Source organism: Cnephaeus nilssonii (genome assembly GCF_951640355.1).
Source record: "Cnephaeus nilssonii genome assembly, chromosome: X".
NCBI lineage: Eukaryota > Metazoa > Chordata > Mammalia > Chiroptera > Vespertilionidae > Cnephaeus > Cnephaeus nilssonii.
This window is the reverse complement of record NC_137071.1, coordinates 76,086,669-76,110,158: the sequence shown is the minus strand read 5'-3', so window position 1 is coordinate 76,110,158 and position 23,490 is coordinate 76,086,669. Positions and strand designations below refer to the sequence as shown.

At 39.1% G+C, this 23,490-nt stretch overlaps 1 protein-coding gene across 1 annotated transcript in view; it reads right to left on the bottom strand.

The window, feature by feature from the left end:
• The window catches only part of COL4A5 (collagen type IV alpha 5 chain), a 325,412-nt gene that overhangs the window by 141,805 nt on the left and 160,117 nt on the right, over window positions 1-23,490 (bottom strand). The window contains exons 8-16 of the mRNA XM_079764916.1: window positions 22,542-22,568; window positions 19,937-20,017; window positions 11,094-11,156; window positions 4,689-4,724; window positions 4,559-4,600; window positions 4,314-4,406; window positions 3,404-3,457; window positions 3,251-3,307; window positions 1,780-1,824 (exon numbers count right to left, since the gene is read on the bottom strand). Of these exons, the coding sequence (XP_079621042.1) occupies window positions 1,780-1,824; window positions 3,251-3,307; window positions 3,404-3,457; window positions 4,314-4,406; window positions 4,559-4,600; window positions 4,689-4,724; window positions 11,094-11,156; window positions 19,937-20,017; window positions 22,542-22,568 (498 nt within the window). The remainder of the gene's footprint in view (window positions 1-1,779; window positions 1,825-3,250; window positions 3,308-3,403; window positions 3,458-4,313; window positions 4,407-4,558; window positions 4,601-4,688; window positions 4,725-11,093; window positions 11,157-19,936; window positions 20,018-22,541; window positions 22,569-23,490) is intronic.

Here is a 23,490-nt window from a genome sequence, read left to right as displayed (position 1 = left end):
CTTATACCATTTTATATGTTTAAGCCATTTGTGAATCTGTAGTTTATAAATTTGAAGACTGCCTGTTCAGTAAAATTACATGTAAATAAATTTTTGTGATTTTATTGCTTCCAACTTCCAGTCTTGTTAAGAATAATCCTTTCCTTCGAAATTCTCTCCAAATGTCATCAAATTTCCTATGTTTCCTTGAAAACTTCTTTTAATATCTACTGTGGATACTCTTAATATTAAGGCTGCTTGAAATAATATTCCTGGACTGAGACGTTTTAAATGTTTCTCCATTTTTTAGTAATTTGAATTATCTGTCAAAACTTTTACTTAAAAAACTTATGTTCATACAAAAAAATTGTATGTGAATGATTTTAGCAATTTTATTCATAATGGCCAAAACCAGAAACAATCAAAATACCCTTCAATGGGCAAATGAATAAGTCTGTCTTGCTATACCCATACAAACAAATGCTATTCATCAATAAAAGTGATTGAACTATTGATATACAAATGAATACTAATGCTATGTAAATGAATATTAATTCAAAAGGCCATGTACATAGAAGTGAAATCATGTTGTATTTGTCCTTTTTCTGTCTGACTCATTTCACTTAGCATAACACCTTCTAGGTCCATATGTGGAGTCTAAAAAGCAAAATAAATGAATAAACAAAACAGAAAGCTCATAGATACAGAGAACAGAGTGATAACTATGTATGGTGCTGGTGGGTAATTGAAGTATTGGGGAGACCACTTTGTAAACTATATGATTGTCTAACTGCAATGCTGTACACCTGAAACTAATACAAAATAATATTGAATGTAAACTGTGTAATTGAAAAATAAACTTGAAAATCTATATACAATATTATTCCATTTGTATGATACTATGGTATAGGTAATATTATAGGGATAAAGAACAGATCAATTTTTGCTGGAGATTTAAGTTGGGATGGAGGGGATGGAATGACTATGAAAAAAGGAGTGTGAGGAAACTTTTGAGGATGATGGAATTGTTTTTGATTATGGAGTTGGTAACACAGATGTATGCATTTGTCAATACACACATAACTGTATGTTAATAATGATTCATTTTACAGTACAAACATTATATCTCAATAAATCTGACTTAAAAATCTGGCTTAAACGTGTGTGTGTGTGTGTGTGTGTGTGTGTGTGCGTGTACACACATACATACAATGTAATACTACTCAACAATAAGAAAAGATGAAATACTGCCATTTGTGACAACATGGATTGATCTTGAGAATATTATGCTAAGCGAAATAAAAGTCAAACAGAAAAAGTCAAGATCCATATGATTTCATTGATGAGTGGAATATAAAACAAAAAGCAATAATGAACAATGAAGACAAACAAAAAGCAACTCATAGACACAGACAATAGTATGATGGTTAACAGAGGGAATGAGGTTTGGGGGAGATAGTAAAAGGTAAAAGGGGTCAAATATATGGTGACAAAGAGAAATTTGACTTTGGGTGATAAATACACAATGCAATATATAAATGATGTATTATAGAATTGTAGACTTAAAACCTATATAACTTCATTAATCAAGGTTACTGCAATCAATTTAATTTAAAAAATAAAATACAGAATCAGATTTTGGTTTCAAAAAATCTGACACAAAAACACAGGAATTTCAAATTCATGTTCAAAAAAAAAAGAGTAATTTCCATTCATTTAAACTATTCTTAATATAAGCCTCTTGGCCATCCTGCTTCCTGACCTTGCCTTTTTTTTTCTGGGGGAATGGACTTTACTCACTGGAATTCCTGGCTGGCCATTCTCTCCATCTTCGCCCGGTTTACCCTATAGGATTCAAAGAAATGCAAGAATATAAACTTGTTATTTAGGAAGTATGAGGTTAAAGAACATAACAACCTTTATTCCTGACTTGGACTATATTAAGTAGATTTTTTTTGGACTTCAATATTATAATAAATAAATAGACTTCAATATTATAACAACACTTAAATAAAATAATATTTTATGTATTCAACTAGAGGCCCGGTGCACGAAATTCGTGCACGGAGGGGGGTTGTCCCTCAGCCCAGCCTGTACCCTCTCCAATCTGGGACCCCTCGAGGGATGTCCGACTGCCCGTTTAGGCCCGATCCCACCGGGTTCGGGCCTAAACGGGCAGTCGGACATCCCTCTCACAATCCAGGACTGCTGGCTCCCAACTGCTTGCCTGCCTGCCTGCCTTCCTGATTGCCCCTAACCGCTTCTGCCTGCCAGCCTGATCACCCCCTAACCACTCTGCTGCCAGCCTGTTTGCCCCCAACTTCCCTCCTCTGCTGGCCTGGTTACCCCTAACTGCCCTCTCCTGCAGGGTTGATCACTTCCAACTGCCCTCCCTTGCAGGCCGGGTGCCTCCCAACTGCCCTCTCCTGCTGGCCATCTTGTGGTGGCCATCTTGTGTCCACATGGGGGCAGGATCTTTGACCAAATGGGGCAGCTATATTGTGTGTTGCAGTCATGATCAATCTGCATATTACTCTTTTATTAGATAGGATAGAGGCCTGGTACAGGGGTGGGGGCCAGCTGGTTTGCCCTGAAGGGCGTCCTGGATCAGGTGGGGGTTCCCTTGGGGTGTGGGGTGGCCTGAGCGAGGGGCCTGTGGTGGTTTGCATGCCGGCCACGCCCCCTGGCAATGCAAGCGGAGGCCCTGGTATCTGGAATTTATTTTCCTTCTACAATTGAAACTTTGTAGCCTGGAGCGGAGCCAAGACTGGGGCTCCCTCCGAGGCCCGTAGCCATTTGTGTTGGGGTTATAATTGAAACTTTGTTGCCTTAAGCGGGTGGGCCCGGCCAGGGTGTGTGGAAAGCTTTGCTTCCCCTGTTGCCTGCGGCAACCCTGGCATGCTCTCTCAAGCTCCGTTCTGCCGCCATTTGTTTGAATTTGTTTACCTTCTATAATTGAAACTTTGTAGCTTGAGTGGAGGCTTAGGCCTGGCGAGGGCAGGCGGAAAGCTTGGCTTCCTCTGCTACCTAGGAAACCTTGCTCTCTGTGGCTGTAGCCATCTTGGTTTGGGTTAATTTGCATACTCGCTCTGATTGGATGGTGGGCGTGGCGTGTGGGTGTGTTGGAGGTATGGTCAATTTGCATATTTGTCTATTATTAGATAAGATTGTGACATTCTGAAGCAATGAAAGTAGGAATTAAAGGGAAAGAATAAAATTATACTCATATATGTAAAAATTTTTGCAGAGTATTAGTAATTATAACACTTACTCTTTTGCCAGGGTCTCCTTGTTCACCCTTCTCACCTTTCACACCACCTGGAGGGCCCTGGACACACAAAAATAGTTTTACATTGGTTCATAGAATACTATATATTAATACCAATTTACATGAAATGATGCTAAAAAAAATTAGGTTACTTACTGGAGGACCACGCATCCCTGGAGGTCCAGGAGGCCCTCGTTCACCTGGAAGTCCCTATGTAGTAGTAGAAGAAAGGAAAGCACTATTAATACTGTTAATGCTACAACTAGCTTGAAATGCTTTTATGAAGCTGAACTATAGACTCATGTAGTATAACCAAAGATAACAGGATGTTTTTAATTCAAAGTTGAAATCTGCTAGGCAAATGGACCGTCTTTTTCACTTCATTTAATTTTTAGTGGATGGTCAAGCCAAGTTTTGAGATAAATAACAAGACAACACTTAAAATGAAAGTATTAATGATTTTTAAAATTGTATCTTTTTTTGTTGAAAGTATTATAGATGCCCCCCTTTAAATATATTAGAAAATGTAATCTTACACTTTAAATGGATGGATTATATGGTATATATATTATACATCAATAAAGTTCTTTAAATATTTAATTATCTCAAATCCTTGTTATTTTTATTTAAATTTCTTTATTGATTAAGGTATCACATATTTGTCATCATCCCCCCATTCCCATCCCACACCCCTCCCCACACATGCCCCCACCCCCCTGTTGTCCCCAACCGCTGGTTAGGTGCATATGCTTGCACACAAGTCCTTTGGTTGATCTCTCCCCTTTACCCCCACCCTCCCTACCCTCCCTCTGAGGCCCGACAGTCTGATCCATGCCTCCTTGTTTCTGGGTCTGTTCTTGTTCATCAGTCTATATTGTTCATTATTTCCCCTAGATGAGTGAGATCATGTGCTATTAGAAATACACTTATAAGAACCGAAAATGAGACAAGCAATCAAATCCTTGTTATTTTTAAAATAACATAATCACATTAGAGCTTATAATGCATTTTAATGGAATGACACTTTTATAGCAGACGCTCATTGATTTTCTCTCCACACACTCACCTGATCTCCTTTCTGAAATTCTAAATCAATTGGTCTTTTCTGTTCACTGATCTGCCCTGGTGGCCCAGGAGGGCCCTGAAGACCTTGCTCACCCTATTTGCAAGTAAAATAAGAATGTGATATTTCATAATTTACACAAAAAAATATAACATGTAAGCAAAGTGACAGAAGGCAAAATGGCAAGTTCAAATGACTATGAAAGGAACAAACTTGGGGATGAATGATCCCCTTTTATCTTTACTCACCTTTTCTCCCTTGGGTCCTTGAAAATTTAAGCCCATATTGCCCTGAAGAGATAGGTTTCAGCTTAAAATCTCATTGACAATGACAAAAACAATCCACACCAAATAAAAGATGTAAAGAAAAAGAAAATACCTTTAGTCCTGGAAGTCCTGGTGGACCAGGAGGGCCCTAAGAATAGAAGACACAGAAAAGGAAACAAGTGTTATATTAATGTTTATTTAAAAATTATTTTGTTTCATAAAAAATGAGGACTGAAGACGCCCTTCAAAATAATATTTTCTATTTTTCCTCATTGCTTTCTAGTCAGACACACATTTTAAATAATTTAAATAAAGTAGATCAATGTGGATATTTCTCATGTCAGGATACGAGTGGGCAGGGGGTTGATCTCTAACCCCCCGCTGATGGCTTAGGCCCACTTCCCCAAGGGCTCCCAGACATACAAAGATGGATAGAGACACCAGTGCCAAAATAAGTACAAAAGTTAATGTCAACAAATATCACATTTCTCATGTCAGAATTATAGGTTAATTTAGGTAACATAAGGCAATTAATGCTCTAATTCTAAAAAGATGTGTTTACAGGACTGGTCCATACTTAAAGATTGAGTGGAATTATAGAGATATGATTATTTGTATCATAATTTTTGTTTCATTTGCTTTTGATTTTTTGTTCCCCTGAGTGTATGCTTAGATGTTGAGTATACTAACATATCTGGGACCATTAAAATTTTTTTGATATAATATAAACTAATGTGTTGGTACCTGTTTTATCAGGTATAATATTTGTTCTACATCACAGTTCTTAATTTGTTTAGAATTTTGTGAAAGATGGTATAGTTTTATTGACAAAAGCAATCATTTTTTAAATTTTCTTTTATTGTTTAACATATTAAATATGCCTTTTTTTCCCCAATTGATGCTCCCCACCACCACTCCCACACCTGAGGGCAAGCACTCACTGCCTCAGTGTCTGTGTCCATTGGTTATACTAATATGCATGCATACAAGTCCTTTGGTTGATCTCTAACCCCCCGCTCCCCTGCCCCTTGTCTCTGGATCTATTTTTGTTCATCAGTTTATGTTGATCATTATATCCCACATATGAGCGAGATCATGTGATATTTATCTTTCTCCAACTGGCTTATTTCGTTTAGCATAATGCTTTCCAGTTCCATCCATGCTGTTGCAAATGGTAAAAGTTCCTTCTTTTTTATAGCAGCATAGTATTCCATTGTGTATACCACAGGTTTTTAATCCACTCATCTGCTGATGGGCACTTAGGCTGTTTCCAAATCTTAGCTATGGTAAATTGTGCTGCTATGAACATAGGGGTGCATATATCCTTTCTGATTGGTGTTTCTGGTTTCTTGGGATATAGTCCTAGAAGTGGGATTAATGGGTCAAATGGGAGTTCCATTTTTAACTTTTTGAGGAAACGCCATACTGTTTTCCACAATGGCTGCACCAGGCCACATTCCCACCAACAGTGAAGAAGGGTTCCTTTTTCTCCACATCCTTTCTAGCACTTGTCATTTGTTGATTTGTTGATGATAGCCATTCTGACAGATGTGAGATGGCACCTCATTGTTGTTTTGATATGCATCTCTTGGATGATTAGTGACTTTGAGCATGTTTTCATATGTCTCTTGGCTTTCTGAATGTCCTCTTTCGAAAAGTGTCTATTTAGGTCCTTTGCCCATTTTTTTTTGATTGGGTTGTTTATCTTCCTTTTGTTAAGTTGTATGAGTTTCCTGGAATTTTTGGAGATAAAACCCTTACCAGAGATAACATTGGCAAATAAGTTCTCCCATGCAGTGGGCTTTATTGATGGTTTCTTTTGCTGTGCAGAAGCTTTTTATTTTGATGTAGTCCCATCTGTTTATTTTCTCCTTAGTTTCCAGTGCCCTAGAAGCTGTATCTGTAAAGATATTGCTATGACATACATCTGATATTTTGCTGCCTATGGAGTCTTCTAAGATTTTTATGGTTTCCCATCTTACACTTAAGTCTTTTAACCATTTTGAGTTTGTTTTTGTGTATGGTGTAAGTTGGTGATCTAGTTTCATTTTTTTTGCATGTATCTGACCAAATTTCCCAGCACCATTTATTGAAGAGACTGTCTTGACTCCATTGTATGCTCTTGCCTCTGTCAAATATTAATTGAGCATAATGGCTTGGGTCTAATTCTGGGTTCCAAATGCAATCTTAAAGCTATGTGCATACAAAAGCAATATAAAATTTTGACTAAATATTTTATAATAAAACTAGAGGCCCAGTGCACAAAATCTTGCATGGGTAGGGTTCCTAGGCCTGGCCGGCGATTAGGGCTTATCGGGGCCTTCCGGCTGCGAGCCGGGGCCCTCCTTCCCAGGTTGTTGGATGCTAGCTGGGGCCTTCCTTCCCCAGCTGCCAGCTGCTGGCTGGGGCCTTCCTTTCTTCCACGCCGCTCTGGTGGCCAGCGCACATCATAACAAGCAATCGAACTCCTGGTCTCCCGGTCAAACTCCCAAGGGGACACTTTGTATATTAGCCATACACACACACACACACACACACACACACACACACACACACACATATATATATATATATATATATATATATATATATATATATATATTTACATTAGCAACTGTCTTGAGAATTCAGGGAGCTAGAGTGGAATTTAACAGTGGAATTTAACAGCTAGGTTTAACAGTTTTGTTAAACCTAGAACATGAAAAAGTATTCCAAAGAAAATCTGAAACTTCATATCTTGGGAAAATGATGGTACATTAATGAAAATTGTGGATAGATGATTTAAATATAACATACTTGATTTTTTAATAAAAAGAAAAGTGGAATGTAAGAGAAAAATAAAAATAAAGAAATCAATAAATAACATCCTATATAATAAAAGGCTAATATGCAAATTGACCAAAAGGTGGAACAACTGGTTGCTATGATGTGCACTAACCACCAGGGGGGAGACGCTCAATGCAGGAGCTGCCCCCCGGTGGTCAGTGCGCTTCCACAGGGGGATTGCCACTCAGTCAGAAGCTGGACTCACGGCTGGAGAGCACAGCGGTGGTGGTGGGAGCCTCTCCCGCCTCCGAGGCAGTGCTAAGGATGTCTGACTGACGGCTTAGGCCCACTTCCCCAAGGGCTCCCAGACTGTGAGAGGACACAGGCTGGGCTGAGAGGAAAGCCCCCGAGTGCATGAATTTCGTGCACTGGGCCTCTAGTCCTACATAATAAAAGAGTAATATGCAAATTGACCACACCTTCGCCATGCCCAAGCCACACCCACCAGATAATCAGGACGAGTATGCAAATCAACCCAACCAAGATGGCGGTTAATTTGCATACATAGTTGCCCTGAGCGGACCCCCTGCGACAGATCACAGGGAGCTGGGGTCCGCTCTGGCCCCAGGCTGAAAACCTCCAGCGGAGGCTTTTGGCCTGGTGCCGGAGCAGAACCCCTGCAATCCATTGCAGGGAGCTGGGGGTTGCTTCGGCCTGGTGCACCAGCAGAACCCCTGCAATCCATCGCAGGGAGCTGGGTGTCCGCTCTGGCACCAGGCCAAAAGCCTCCAGTGGAGGCTTTTGGCCTGGTACCGGAGCAGACCCTCTACAATCGATCACAGGGAGCTGGGGGTTGCTTTGGCCTGGTGCAGGAGTGGACCCCCTGCGATCAATCGCAGGGAGCTGGGTGTCCACTCCAGCCCCAGGCCGAAAGCCTCCAGCAGAGGCTTTTGGCCTGGTGCCGGAGAAGACCCCCTGCAATCGATCGCAGGGAGCTGGGGGTTGCTTTGGCTTGGTGCACCAGCAGACCCCCTGCGATCTATCGCCTGGGCAGGGAGCTGGGGGTCTGCTTGTGGCCTGGGCAGGAGCAGACCCCCTGAGATTGATCGCAGGGAGCTGGGGGTCCACTCCTGCCCAAGAGGCTTTTGGTCTGGGCAGGCCTGGGCAGAGGCTGAGCCTGTGATCAGAGGGAGCTGGAGAGGCCTTCCCAGGCCTAAAGCTTTGGCCAGAGGCTTTAGGCCTGGGCAGGGCCCAGCCCTCAATTGGTGTGAACTATAGAGGAAACACCTTTTCTGACTGCACATTGGCTAAGCTTCCTATATGCCACTGGTAATATTTTTAGTAACTTGGGTAATATGAATCCAAAAAGGTGATCTAGGATTTTTCCACCATACTTCTGGAGAAAAAAATGAAGGTCCGCTGCTGGAAGGCTAAGAAATGTCATATCCTGCCCTAGCCGGTTTGACTCAGTGGATAATGCCTCAGCCTGCAGATAGCAGGGTCTGGGTTCGATTCTGATCAAGGGCATGTACCTAGGTTGCAGGCTCCTCCTTGGCCAGGGCCCAGATCAGGGCTCATGCAGGAGGCAACCAATCAAAGTGTTCCTCTCACTTTGATGTTTCTCTCTGTCTTTCCCTTTCTCTTCCACATTCTCTAAAAGTCAATGGAAACATATCCTCAGGTGAGGATAAAAAATAAATAAAGAAATGCATATCCTATGAAAGATACATCTTGAAAATGCCTAAAGAAAGTTGTCATTTTTTCTTGGTTAAGGGACTGGTGTCCGTGTTGATGAAAACCCCTTGGTGGCTGTGGTGACTGACAGTGGCTGCAGCAGTGGGGTGATGGGGCTGGTTCCTTCCCCTGATCAGCCCGGTTGCCTCCCACAAAGGGAGGCAAGACTGGGGCTTAGGCCCGCTCCCCGTGGGGCGTGGGCCTAAGCCGTCAGTAGGACATACCTTGAGGGCTCTCAGTATGTGAGAGGGGGCAGGTTGGGCTGAGGGACCCCCGACCCCCAGTGCACGAATTTCATATACTGGGCCCCTAGTCTATATATAAAAAATCCTAAGCAACTGAACGACCAATTGACTGGTCGTTATGACACACACTGACCACCAGGGGGCAGATGCTCAATGCAGGAGATGCCCCCTGGTGGTCAGCGCACTCCCACAGCAGGAGCACTGCTCAGCTAGAAGCCGGGCTCACAGCCGGCAAGCCTCTCCCACCTCTGCAGCAGCACTACTGAGCAGCAAGCAGTGGTGGCTGCAGGTGCAGTGGGGCCAGGATGAGTGGGAGCAGCTCAATGCCCAGCCCCAGCTTGAGCTCCTCCCTGGGCTGCCTTCCGGTTCCTGCACTGCTACATCCCTTGGGGGATATTGGACTGCCAGTTTTGACACGATCCCTGCAGGCCTGGCCAACATCCCCTGAGGGTTCTCGGATTGCAGGAGGTTGCAGGCCAGGCTGAGGGACCCCACCAGTGCATGAATCCATGTACTGGGCCTCTAGTGTTAAATATTTTAGTACAGTTTTATTTTTATGTGATCTGATTTTGTATATATGAGAATGATACAATGTTTTAAAAGTTAAATAGGCATTTGTCTGCCCAAGTGTGTCACCTCTTGATATCAAGGGACCTATTTATTTACATATTGTACTTTGGTGGCATTTCTAAGTCTTGGCTTCACCTATTGAATCAGGGTTAATTGAAAGGACATTTAGAAGTGCAGAATGAATAAGTTATGTGCCACAAAAGTTAGCGAAATGCAAGGTATAACAACACACCTAGTGTATACCAATGTTATAACAACAGAATTAAGAAAAAGTTTCACATCCCTGTCTCATGCTTTGCAGCATGTCTACAACTAAAACAAACTAAATAAAGGAGGTTTCTAATCCTCTTTAAGAAATATTTCCAGGAAATCAATAATCACAATCTTTTCTGATAGATTCTTCTGATATTTAACAATAGAGAACCAATTTTGTCATAGGCAAAAATGTAAAATCTATAAAGGTATAATGAAAACTGTCACTTAAATACATGGCAGATGATAGAGTAGCACCTGAGAAGTTACTTTGACTGAAGTACAATTTTCTTGCCTTATTAAGAGGGCACCGCAAAGCCATTAAGTCCAAAACATGAGTTGAATTAAACCTGAGTATTTCAGGAGTAAAAATACTTAGAATTTATTATAGTAAAAAATACGAGTATCCATATAGGTAATAAATTAATAGTCTGCCTGCACATTCAGTCTTTAGAAGTTTTTGCTTCTTCCCTGGGGTACACACATCTTATCCCACTGCAGAGTGTTCACTAATCTCACCAGGCCTACAATTTGTCACAGGCCCCTAAGAAATCACAGCTGATTTTTTCTGTAAATACTTTTTTTTTTGTTCCATTTAAAAAGAAAACTTCAGTTTGAAGAAACATGTTTTATCAACTAGAGAACTATTGTGGAAGACTTCATGAAATGGCCAGAATTGACTTCAACACTGACATATCAAGAGGTAACAAACAAAATACTTTATTTTAAATCTTTCATTTTGTGACCCTCATTTTTCCCATCTATAAAATGGAGCTATTACTTAGAATATATTGGTCCTGATGACATTGTTAAATCTCTCGTTAGTAAGAATATTCTAGATTATGAACATTGAAAATGCATTACACTTTCAAATAATATACATAACATTACTATTTGAGAAGAAAATCAAAATAAAAGCGGGAAAAATGAAATTACAGAAGTAAGCTTACCATCAAACCTGGTGGTCCTGGAGAACCAATTGGCCCTGGTATACCAATGGGACCTGCTGGGCCCTGTTATAAAGGAAGAAAAAAAGGATGAGAGAAGAAGAAAACACTCACTGTTACACAAAGAACTAAATGGAGGAAATTTAAACTTAAGTAGTTGCCAGAATTCTGTTCTACAATTCTGATTCTGCAATATAATAACCAATGTTTAAAAAATATAAGAATAAATGAATTGAATAATTATAAAAAATCAACTAGACAGATGGATGAAGCTTTTAGAAAACTTATGTTTTACAGTGGTAGATAACAAATGTGGAACAAACACATCATAAGGAAGTTTTAGAAAATAAAGTGATAAAGATGCGCATTGAGTGGTGGTCTTATGCTAGAACTGGGAAGGGAAAGCTATTAGTTTCAAGGTAGCTTTTATAATTTTTATGTTTTAATCATTTTTAAAATTTTTCAATTACAGTTGACATACATTATTATATTAATTTCAGGTGTTAACCCCAATGGTTAGACATTGTATAACTTACTAAGTGATCATCCCAATAAATCTCATACCCATCTGACACCATGCAGTTATTAGAATATTATTGACTATATTCCCTATGGTGTACTTTACATCCCCACAACTATGCTGTAACAACCAATTTGTATTTTGTAAAACCTTCACCTTTTCACCCATCTCCCCTAACCTCTGTCCCATCTGGCAACCGTCAATATTTTCTCTGTATCTATGAGTCTGTTTCTGTTCTGCTTGCTTGTTTATTTTGATATTTAGATTCAATTGTTTAGAACCAATGAAATAAGATTAAAAATGACAAAGGAAGTGATTATAACTGGAAAAGAATAAGAAAACGATGCAATTTTTGTGGAACTCAATTTAGCATCTTAAACACTTAAAAAATTGACACCCTTCAAATCTAGCAATTGTATATCTAGTTATAAATCCTGAATTGTTTTTAATTTTAAAAAATAGCGACACAACCCAAATATTCAACAATAGGAGATTGGAGAAACAAATTGTAGTATAGCTACACAATGAAATATTTTGTATAAGTGAAACTGAATGAACTAGAGCCACATACAATCATATAGATGAATCTTAACATATCAAATAGAAAATTTTGTAGAAAACCAAATATGTATTATATTATTTTAAAAGCAAAACTAAGTATTTTATTGTTTATATGTAAAAATATATATAGGAAAACTATTTTTAAGAAGCAATGCCCTGGGGGGCTGGAGTGGTGGGGATGTCAAGCAGAGAAAAAGGAGACATATGTAATACTTTATTTATTTTTATTTATTTATTTATTTATTTATTTATTTATTTATTTATTTATTTTTGTTTAAAGTACTACACATAATAGTACATATATCTTCTTTTTTCCCACCATTGACATTCCCCCAGCCTCCCCTAACCCCTGTCGCATGCCCTCATTCCACGCCCCGCCCCCCAGTGTCTTGTGTCAATTGGTTGTGCTTATATGCATGCATACAAGTCCTTTGGTTGATCTCTTTCCCCCGCTCCCCCACAATCTCTAGCCTAATTTGACAGTCTGTTCGGTGCTTTACTGCCTCTGTATCTATCTTTTTGTTCATCAGGTTATCATGTTCTTTATTTTCCATAAATGAGTGAGATCATGTGGTATTTTTCTTTCATTGCCTGGCTTACTTCACTTAAAATAATGCTCTCCAGGTCCATCCAGGTTGCTGCAAATGGTAAGATTTCCTTCTTTTTCATAGCAGCATAGTATTCCATTGTGTAGATGTACTATAGTTTTCTTTTTTTCTCCATTTTTTTATTAAGGTATTACATGTGTACATATCTTCCCATTGCCCCCCCCCACCCCACTCCCATACATGCCCTCACCCCCCAGTGTCTTACATCCATTGGTTATGCTTATATGCATGCATACAAGTACTTTGGTTGATCTCTTATCTCCCCCACCTCTCCCTAAACTTCCCGCTATAATTTGACAGTCTGTTTGACGCTTTAATGCCTCTGTATCTATCTTTTTATTCATCAGTTTATAATGTTCTTTATTATCCACAAATGAGTGAGATCATGTGGTATTTTCCTTTCATTGACTGGCTTATTTCACTCAGCATAATGCTCTCCACTTCCATCCAGGTTGCTGCAAATGGTAAGAATTCCTTCTTTTTTATAGCAGCATAGTATTCCATTGTGTAGATGTACCACAGTTTTCTGATCCAGTCATCTGCTGACGGGCACCTAGGCTGTTCCCAAATCTTAGCTATTGTAAATTGTGCTGCTATGAATATAGGGATGCATATATTCTTTTTGATTGGTGTTTCTAGGTTTTAGGATATATTTCTAAGAGTGGGATTACTGGGTCAAATGAGAGTTCCATTTTTAGTTTTTTGAGGAAACTCCATACTGTTCTCCACAGTGGCTGCACAAGTCTGTATTCCCACCAGCAGTGCACATGGGTTCCTTTTTTTTCCACATCCTCGCCAGAACTTGTCGTTTGTTGATTTGTTGATGATAGCCATTCTGACAGGTGTGAGATGGTACTGCATTTTCATTTTGATTTGCATCTCTCGGATAATTAGTGACTTTGAGCATGTTTTCATGTGTCTCTTGGCCTTCCTTCTGTCTTCTTTCGAAAAGATTCTATTTAGGTCCGTTGCCCATTTTTTTTTATTGGATCATTTATCTTCCTTTTATTAAGTTGTATAAGTTGCCAGTAGATGTTGGAGATTAAACCTTTATCAGTGATAACATTTGCAAATACGTTCTCCCATACAGTGGGCTTTCTTATTGTTTTGTTGATGGTTTCTTTTGCTGTGAAAAAGCTTTTTATTTTGATGTAGTCCCATTTGTTTATTTTCTCTTTAGCTTCCATTGCCCTAGGAGGAGTATCAGTGAAGAAGTTCTTTCGGCATATGTCTGAGATTTTGCTGCCTGTGGATTCCTCTAGTATTTTTATGGTTTCCCATCTTATGTTTAAGTCCTGTATCCATTTTGAGTTTATTTTTGTGTATGGTGTAAGTTGGTGGTCTAGTTTCATTTTTTTGCATGTATCTGTCCAATTTTCCAACACCATTTATTGAAGAGACTGTCTTGACTTCATTGTATGTTCATGCCTCCTTTGTCAAATATTAATTGAGCATAGTGGTTTTGGTCGATATCTGGATTCTCTATTCTATTCCATTGGACTATATGTCTGTTCTTGTGCCAGTACCAGGCTGTTTTGAGAACAGTGGCTTTGTAATACAGCTTGAAATCTGGTATGGAGATCCCACCTACTTTGTTCTTCTTTCTCAGGATTGCTGTGGCTACTCAGGGTCTTTTTTTTATTCCAGATGAATTTTTGGAGAGTTCGTTCTAGGTCTGTGAAATATGCCATTGGTATTTTAATGGGGAGTGCATTGAATCTATAGATTGCTTTAGGTAGTATGGACATTTTAATGATGTTGTTTCTACCCATCCATGAACATGGTATGTTCTTCCATCTGTTTACATCTTCCTTGATCTCTTTTTTCAGTGTCCTGAACTTTTCCGTGTATAGGTCTTTTACCTCCTTAGTTAAGTTTATTCCTAGGTATCTTAATTTTTTTGGTGCAATGGTAAATGAGATTGCTTTTTTAGTCTCTCTTTCTGTAAGTTCATTATTGGTGTATAGAAATACCATAGATTTCTTTGTGTTAATTTATATCCTGCTATATTGGCAAATTCATTTATTAAGTCTATTAGTTTTTTGATAGTGTCTTTCGAGTATTTTATGTACAATATCATGTCATTTAAAAAAAAACAGCTTTACTTCTTCTTTTCAAATTTGGATGCCTTTTATTTCTTCTTCTTGTCTAATTTCAATGGTTAATACTTCCAGTACTATGTCAAACAGGAGTGGTGAGAGTGGGCATCACTGTCTTGTTCCTGTTCTTAGGGGAAATGGTTTTAGTTTTTGCCCATTGAATATGATGTTGGCTATGGGTTTGTCATATATGGCTTTTTATTATGTTGAGGTATGATCCTTTTATTCCCACCTTGCTGAGAGTTTTTTTTATCAAGAAAGGGTGTTGGATTTTGTCAAATGCTTTTTCTGCATCAATTGATATGACTGTGATTTTTATCTCTCAATTTGTTTATGTGATGTATCACGTTTATTGATTTGCGGATATTGTACCATCCTTGCATCCCTGGGCTAATCCTACTTGGTCATGGTGTATGATCTTTCTGATGTACTGATGGATTTGATTTGCTAGAATTTTGTTGAGGATTTTGGCATCTATGTTCATGAGGGATATTGGCCTGTAATTCTCTTTCATTGTGTTTTCTTTATATGATTTTGGTATTAGGGTGATGCTGGCTTCATAGAATGAGCTTGGAAGTGTTCCTTCCTCTTGAATTTTTTGGAATAGTCTGAGGAGGATGGATTTTAGTTCTTCTTTGAATGTTTGGTAAAACTCCCCTGTGAAGTTGTCTGGCCCCAGGCTTTTGTTTGCTGGAAGCTTTTTTATGACTGCTTCAATTTCTTCCATAGTTATTGGCCTATTAAGATAATTAAAATGCCAAGGGCAAAAGACAAAGAGAGAATCTTGAAAGCAGCAAGAGAAAAACAGTTAGTTACCTACAAGGGAGTACCCATACGACTGTCAGCTGATTTCTCAACAGAAACTATGCAGACTAGACGGGAGTGGCAAGAAATATTCAAAGTGATGACCAGCAAGAACCTACAACCAAGATTACTCTACCCAGCAAAGCTATCATTCAGAATTGAAGGTCAGATGAAGAGCTTCACAGACAAGAAAAAGCTAAAGGAGTTCATCACCACCAAACCAGGATTACATGAAATGCTGAAGGGTATTCTTTAAGAAGAGGAAGAAGAAAAAAAAAGGTAAAGGTAAAAATTATGAACAACAAAAAGACATCAAATACATACCTACCAACAAGTGAATCTAAAAATCAAGTGAATAAAAAAATCTGAAGAATAGAATGGACTGGTGAATATAATAGAATCAGGGACATAGAAAGGGAGGCGACAGACAATTCTCAGGGGGAAGGGGGTCTGAGGGGTGCAGGAAGAGATTGGACAAAAACCTTACCCCTATGGATGAAGACAGTGGCACGGGGGTAAGGGTATGGGGTGGGGTGGGGAATCAGATGGAGGGGAGCTATGGGGGGGGGGAAGAGGAACACCTGTAATAATCATCTGAACAATAAAGATTTATAAAAAAAATTTAGATTCTTCCTGATTGAGTTTTGGAAGGTTTTATTTTTCTAGGAATATGTCCATTTCCTACAGGTTGTCCAGTTTTTTGGAATAGAGTAGTTTGTAGTATTTTAAAATAATCCTTTGTATTTTGGCGGGGTCTGTTGTTATTTCACCTTTTTCATTTCTGATTTTGTTTATTTGGGTCCTCTCTCTTTGCTTCTTGGTGAGCCTGGATAGAGGTTCATCAATCTTGTTTATCCTTTCAAAGAACCAGCTATTGGTTTTGTTGATCTTTTGTACTGTTTCTTTGGTCTCTATGTCATTTATCTCTGCTCTGATCTTTATTATTTCCTTCCGTATGCTTACACTGGGCTTTTCTTTTTGCTGTCTTTCTAATGCTTTGAGTTGTAGGGTTAGGTAATTTATCATCATTGTTTCTTGTTTTTTGCAGTAGGCTCATAGAGCTATGAACTTCCCTCTCAAGACTGCTTTTGCTGTGTCCCATAGATTTTGGATTGTTGTGTTTTCATTGTCGTTTGTTGCCATGATGTTTTTTATTTCTTCTTTGATCTCTCTGGTAACTCAGTCATTATTTAATAGCATGCTATTTAGTCTCCATGTTTTTTATTTTTTTGGATTGTTTTTATTGTAGTTGATTTCCAGTTTTATGCCACTGTGATCTGAGAAGATGCTTTATATGGTTTCTATCTTCTTGAATTTGAAGAGACTTTGCCTGTGACCCAATATATGGTCTATCTTTGAAAATGACCCATGTGCACTTGAGAAGAATGTATATTCTGTGGTTTTGTGGTGAAATGTTCTAAAGATGTCAATTAATTCCATCTGGTCTAGTGAGTCATTTAGGATTGATGTTTCTTTGCTGATTTTTTTGTTTAGAGAATTTGTCCAATGGTGATAGTGGGGTATTAAAGTCTCCTACTGTGATTGTATTGCTGTTAATCTCTCCCTTTGATATCCTCCAAGAGTGTTTTCATGTTTTTGGGTGCTCCTATATTGGGTGTGTATATGTTTACCAAAGTTATTTCTTCTTGCTGGATTGCTCCCTTTAGTGTTATGAAGTGGCCTTCCTTATCTCTTTTTATATCCTTCACTTTGAGATCTAACTTGTCAGATATAAATATTGCTACCCCCACTTTTTTTTCATTTCCACTCGCCTAAAAAACCGTTTTCTATCCCTTCACCCTCAGTCTGTGTGTGTCTTTTATTCTGAGGTGGGTTTCTTGTAGACAGCAGATATATGGGTCATGTTTTCTTATCCAATCCGTTACCCTATGTCTTTTGATTGGGGCATTTAATCCATTTACATTTAAAGTTATTATTGTTAGGTACTTGTTTGTCACCATTTTTATTTTTTACCCCTGTGTTCCTTCTTTGCTTCCTATTTCTTTTTTTTTTTTTTTTTACAGAAGACTCTTTAGCATTTCTTGCATTGCTAGTTTGGTGGTAATAAACTCCCTTAGTCCTTTTTTGTTTGTGAAGCTCCTGATTTCACCTTCAATTTTGATTGATAGCCTTGCTGGGTACAGTATTCTTGGATTCAGACCCTTCCTTTGCATGACTTTGTATATTTCATTCCATTCTCTTCTGGCCTGATGTGTTTCTGTTGAGAAATCAGTCGCTAGTCTGATGGGGGATCCTTTGTAGGTAACTTTCTGTCTCTCTGGCCGCTTTTAAGATTCTTACTTTGTTGTTGGTGTTTGAAAATTTAATTATAATGTGCCTTGGTGTCGGTCTTTTGGGGTTCGTTTTGCTTGCTACTCTGTGAGCTTCTTGGCTTTGTGTTGGTTTTTTCTTCCCTATATCAGGGAAGTTTTCTGTTATTATTTCTTCAAACAGGTTTTTTATACCTCGCACAGTTTCCTCTCCTTCTGGCACCCCTATATGCGGATGTTGTTTTGTTTTGTGTTATCCCAAAGTTCCCTTAGGCTCTTCTCTTGCTTTTTAATTTTTTTTATCTAGAAGCTGCTCTACTTTGGGTATTTTTTTCCTACCTTGTCTTCTAGCTCACTGATGTGGTCCTCTGCTTCTTCTAGTCTACTCTTGATGCTTTCTATTGAGTTCTTTACAGCAGCGATGTCATTTTTCATTTCTTCTTTGTTCTTCTTCATTTCCTCTTGGTTCTTACACATATTGTCAAATTTGTCTTCCATTCTTTTTATCCACCTTATGATCATTTCTCTGAATTCTTTCTCTGACAGGTTGCTTGCCTCCATTTCGTTCACTTCCTTTTCTGGTGATGCCTGCTTTTCTTTTATATGCGGGCTGTTTCTTTGTCTCCCCATGATCTCTCTTCTCCAGGTGTCTGGGTATTTACTTCTCTCTCTCCTTTTTGTGAGGGAGTGTAGAGCTCCTCTGAATCCACGTGCTTGCGTCACTTGGGGACCGGTGTTTTCGGGTTCGTAGCTGTTCGGTGGGTGCTGTAGTTTTAGATTCCACGGGCTTCTCAGGTGTCTGATAACTTCCACTTTCCCCTTCAAGATGGCGCTGTCTCCATGTCCAAGCGGGTCACTCTGGGAGGGGACCCAGCAGCAGTGGGGGCTGCCCGGTCCACCAGTCCCGCACAGTCTCCTGGAGTATAGCTGTCCCTCAATTCACCAACAAACACTCCCATTGCAAGCACACACTCTCCCTTTGTTTTCTCACTCACACACTATCTTGCAGTATGCCTTCCCGTCGGCAGCTATCTTTGAACTCCGACATATGTAATACTTTAAACAATAAAAAAAGAAGGAATGGAATACTCGAGATGATAGTTATGACTTTAGAGAAGGCAGAAACCACAGGTTGATTCAAAATTATTTGTAATATTCTAGTTCTTACATGTTCTTTTGCAGTCACAGTTGTTCATTGGGTATTTACGCTTCATAACATACATATATTTTGCATGAATTCTGCTGTTTTTTCAAATATTACATAATACAAATTTATAAAAGATAAGGGTAAAGTTGAAAGTACTTAAGAGCATATGGATGGGTGATAAGTATGATATGAGAAGGTAGTTTTAAAAGTCCTTGACATTTTATGTTAGTGATCAAATATTAGAAAGTATTGATTTTTGTTTTTGGCAAAGGGATTAATCCTTACAAATATAAACCTCAAGAAATTGACTTCCTAATCTAAAAATACTCCAATTATTACTGTCTCCAGGCATATATGGTATCTGTAGGCTAATATGACTCGTTTTTAAGATTGTAGTTGATGCATCAATTGTATTCCTTCAGCCTAAAATATGCAAACTGATAGTGTTACAAATGGCATCTTCTAATGCCTTAAATGGAAGATCTAGGATATTCTTTTTAATCAGACCATTTATAATTATTAATACTAATCCTGCTACCCTACTGATTCCCACATCACAAAAATAAAAATATAGAAGCCTATTTCTGCTGCCAAATAATAAAACCAGTATCTCCATGGAAAGTATATAGAAAAGTAAGACAAGAAAAAACACACAACAAAGCAGTGCTTCTTAAAAGTCTCCCTGGTCCAGATTGCTTTAATCTTCAGATAGAAGTACATGCAATGTCTATCAAACTTCCAATGATAATTTCTATAACTAAAAGCTAAAAAGAAAAAAAGTGATGCTGTGATTTGATTACATCAATATTGCAAAGAAGAAAATAACTGGATGCTTACTTGTACTCCAGGAGGACCTGGAGATCCTGGATTACCCTTTGGTCCTGGCAGTGATGACATAATTATACTACCTGGTTCACCCTGAAAGAAACCATCAATGAAAGTTATAAATAGCAGTTATGATACATGAAAACTGGCAAGAGCATGAAAAATGATCTGAGAATTCAATTTGTCACATGAATGTCCTGAAAGATTAGGCAAATTCAATAATTAACATGAATAAATTTGCCTTTTAATGGGAAGTGAGGAAGTAGCCAGAGTATACTGAAATAAAATTATTTAAAAGATCCTGTGATACTTTCAGTTACTAATTCATTCAAAATTATTGAATATTAATATTTACCAAGAACTGTGTTAGGCTCTCAGTACTCATTAATGAAAAAGATTAAGAAGATTTCTGTTCTCATGGTGCTAACAATATACTGGGGGAATGAAAAGCATAACATGTAAACAAATAAGATGACCAAATGTTCTGTTAAGGGCAATGAAGAAAAGCAAAATAGTACATGATAAAGAAATAGTGGAGGATTAAAAATAAATTACAATTGCCCTGGCTGGGTGGCTCAGTTGGTTATAGTATCCTCCTGTATATGAAAAGGTTGCAGGTTTGATTCCCAGTTAGGCATATACCTAGGTTGCAGTTTGATCCCTGGTCAAGGTGCTTGTGGGAGGCAACCGATCCATGTTTCTCTCTCATATCTCTCTCTCTCTCTCTTTTTCTCTCTGTGTCTGTTTCTGTCTCGCTCTCTCTCCCACTTCTTCTCTCTCTAAAATCAATGGGAGCATATTCTCAGGTGAGGATTGGAAAACAAAGTGATAATTATGTGACATGATAGAGGTGCTAGTCCTATATAATAAAAGCCTAATATGCTAAGTGTCTGACCATGTGACTATTCGACCAGTCACTATGATGCGCACTGACCACCAGGGGGGCAGACACTCTGACTGGTAGGTTAGCTTGCTGCTGTGGTCTGGCCGATCGGGACTGGGCGAGATGGGCTGGACACACCCTGGAGCCCTCCTGTGGTCCCTCCCTGGCCCCAATTGTGCACCAGTGGGGTCCCTTGGCCTGGCCTGTACCCTCTTGCAATCCAGGACCCCTCGGGGGGTGTCAGAGAGCTGGTTTCAGCCGACCCTCACAGGCCAGGCAGAGGAACCCCACGCACTGGGCCTCTAGTTATTATTATAATGACATTTATTATATATAAATGTATCAAATTAACATGTACACCTTAAGTTTATGCAATGTTCTATGTGAAATATATTTCAATTAAAAATAGTGAAGGAAATTAATTTAGTGTGGGCAGGCACAGAAGGACAATCTCTGAAGGTAACATTTAGGCTGGGAGCTAAAGAATAATAAGGCATCATCCAGGTGAAGATCGGGGATGAGTGTTAGGTAGTGAAAGAACCCTGAAAGGGAAGAGTTTGGGTCATTCAAATAACTTAATGAAGAGTGGTGTGATCAGTGACCTAAAAGAAAAGTGGCTTAAAGATAAAGCTGAAAATGTAGGCAGGGACCAGAACATGCAGGTCTTACAGGAAAAGAATGTTAGATGCACTTGGTTAGATGCAGTGGGAAGCTCTTGAAGGTTTATAAGCAGGAAGATAAAACTATTGATTTACATTTTCAAAACATCATTCTTGGCTGTTTTGTAGAGATTAAATCTGTTTTGAAGGTCGGGGGAGCATAGCAAAAAACAACAACGAGAGAGAGAGAGAGAGAGAGAGAGAGAGAGAGAGAGAGAGAGACTAGTTAAGGGGCTATTACAATAGTCTATATGAGACATTATAGTTAGTTTAGTGGCAGTGGGGATGGAGAAAAGAGGGTAAATTTAAGATATTTTATAAGCAAAACTCACAGTATTTAGTGATATAATGGAATGAGGGGGTAGAGGTATGTGAAGAAGTAAAAAATGTAAGTTTTGGGGCTTATGTAATAGTGTACATAATATATAGTGATGCAAATTTTAAAGATGGAGAAGCCAGAGAAAAGAACAGGTTTATTTTGGGCTGTGTTAACTTTGAACATGTTAATTTGAATGTCTGAGAAATATTTGAGTAGAGATGTCAGGGAGGCATCTAGGTCAGAAGAAAAGTCTGTTTTAGTGATATAAATGTAGGTATTCAGTAACTAAATAGTAAAAATGAGCATTAATAATATTGCTAGGCATATAAGAGAAGAGAGAGTCAGACTGTGCCCTAATACCTGCTGGGTAGGATAGTATGAGCTTGCATACAACACTACTGAATGCACAGAGATTCAGATTATAAGAATCAGGGCAGGGTAGTGTCACATAATACAGGGGAAAAGAGTTTGTTGAGAGAGCAGGTGGTCAATTGTATAAAAATGTAATGAGGACTAAAGGTATCAGAAAAGAAATTTGAGTCTGATATACATATTTATAAGTGTATCAGTATACAGGAGGTAATTAAATCCACAGGAACAAAGGATACTGCTTCAGGAGAGCTTGTAAGTATGCAACTGCCCAACTTCTAGAAGCATCCATTTTTAAGACAGAAGTCAGTGATGTTATCTGATTAAAGTTGCAGGCTTTCCAAATATTTTATTCAAAATGTTTTCCTTCCCAACATGAGTGCTTACCTTCATACCTGGAATCCCAGGAGGTCCCTATTATTAAAAAGAAAATATATTGTTATATATATACTAGAGGCCCAGTGCACGGAATTCATGCATGGGAAGGGGAGTCCCTCAGCCCAGCCTTCACCCTCATGCAATCCGGGACCCCTTGGGGGATGTCTGACTGTTGGTTTAGGCCCGATCCTGCAGGGATCCCTGTGGGATTAGGCCTAAACCAGCAGTTGGACATCCCTCTCACAATCCGGGACCTCTGGCTCCTAATAGCTGGCCTGCCTGACCTCCCCTAACCACTCTGCCTGCCTGCCTGATCACCCCTAACCGCTCGCCTGCCTGACTGATCACCCCTAACCACTCTGCCTGCCTGCACGATGCCCCTAACTGCTCGCCTGCCTGCCTGATTGCCCCTAAGCACCTCTGCCTGCCTGCCTGATCGCCCCTAACCACTCTGCCTGCCTGCCTGATGCCCCTAAGTGCTTGCCTGCCTGCCTGATCTCTCCTAACCACCTCTGACTCTGCCCCCGCCTCTGTGGCTTTGTCTGGAAGAACATCCAGAATGACGTTTGGAAGTTCGTTCCGCTGTCTGATCTAATTAGCATGTTACACTTTTATTATTATAGATGAGTGTAATGCTTTCCAAATAGAGTCCAAATTGAATAGACGACTATAGGGTCATTCTGAGTACAATGTATCTTAGGATACTTAGAGATGACATTTATATAGGGTGGGAAAAAGTAGATTCACAGCTGTTCGTATGGAAAATAATACAATAATTAAAATAACAAAACAAGAATTAACTCTGTGTTTTACATACTCACAACTATAAACCTACTTTTACCCCACCCTGTATTAAATAACAGAATCCTTGCTTTTACCTAGCACAGAGCTATACTACAAACTTTGTTTTTTAAAAATCCTTTTCTAGTTTACTACTTTAAAATTTATTGTTGTTCCA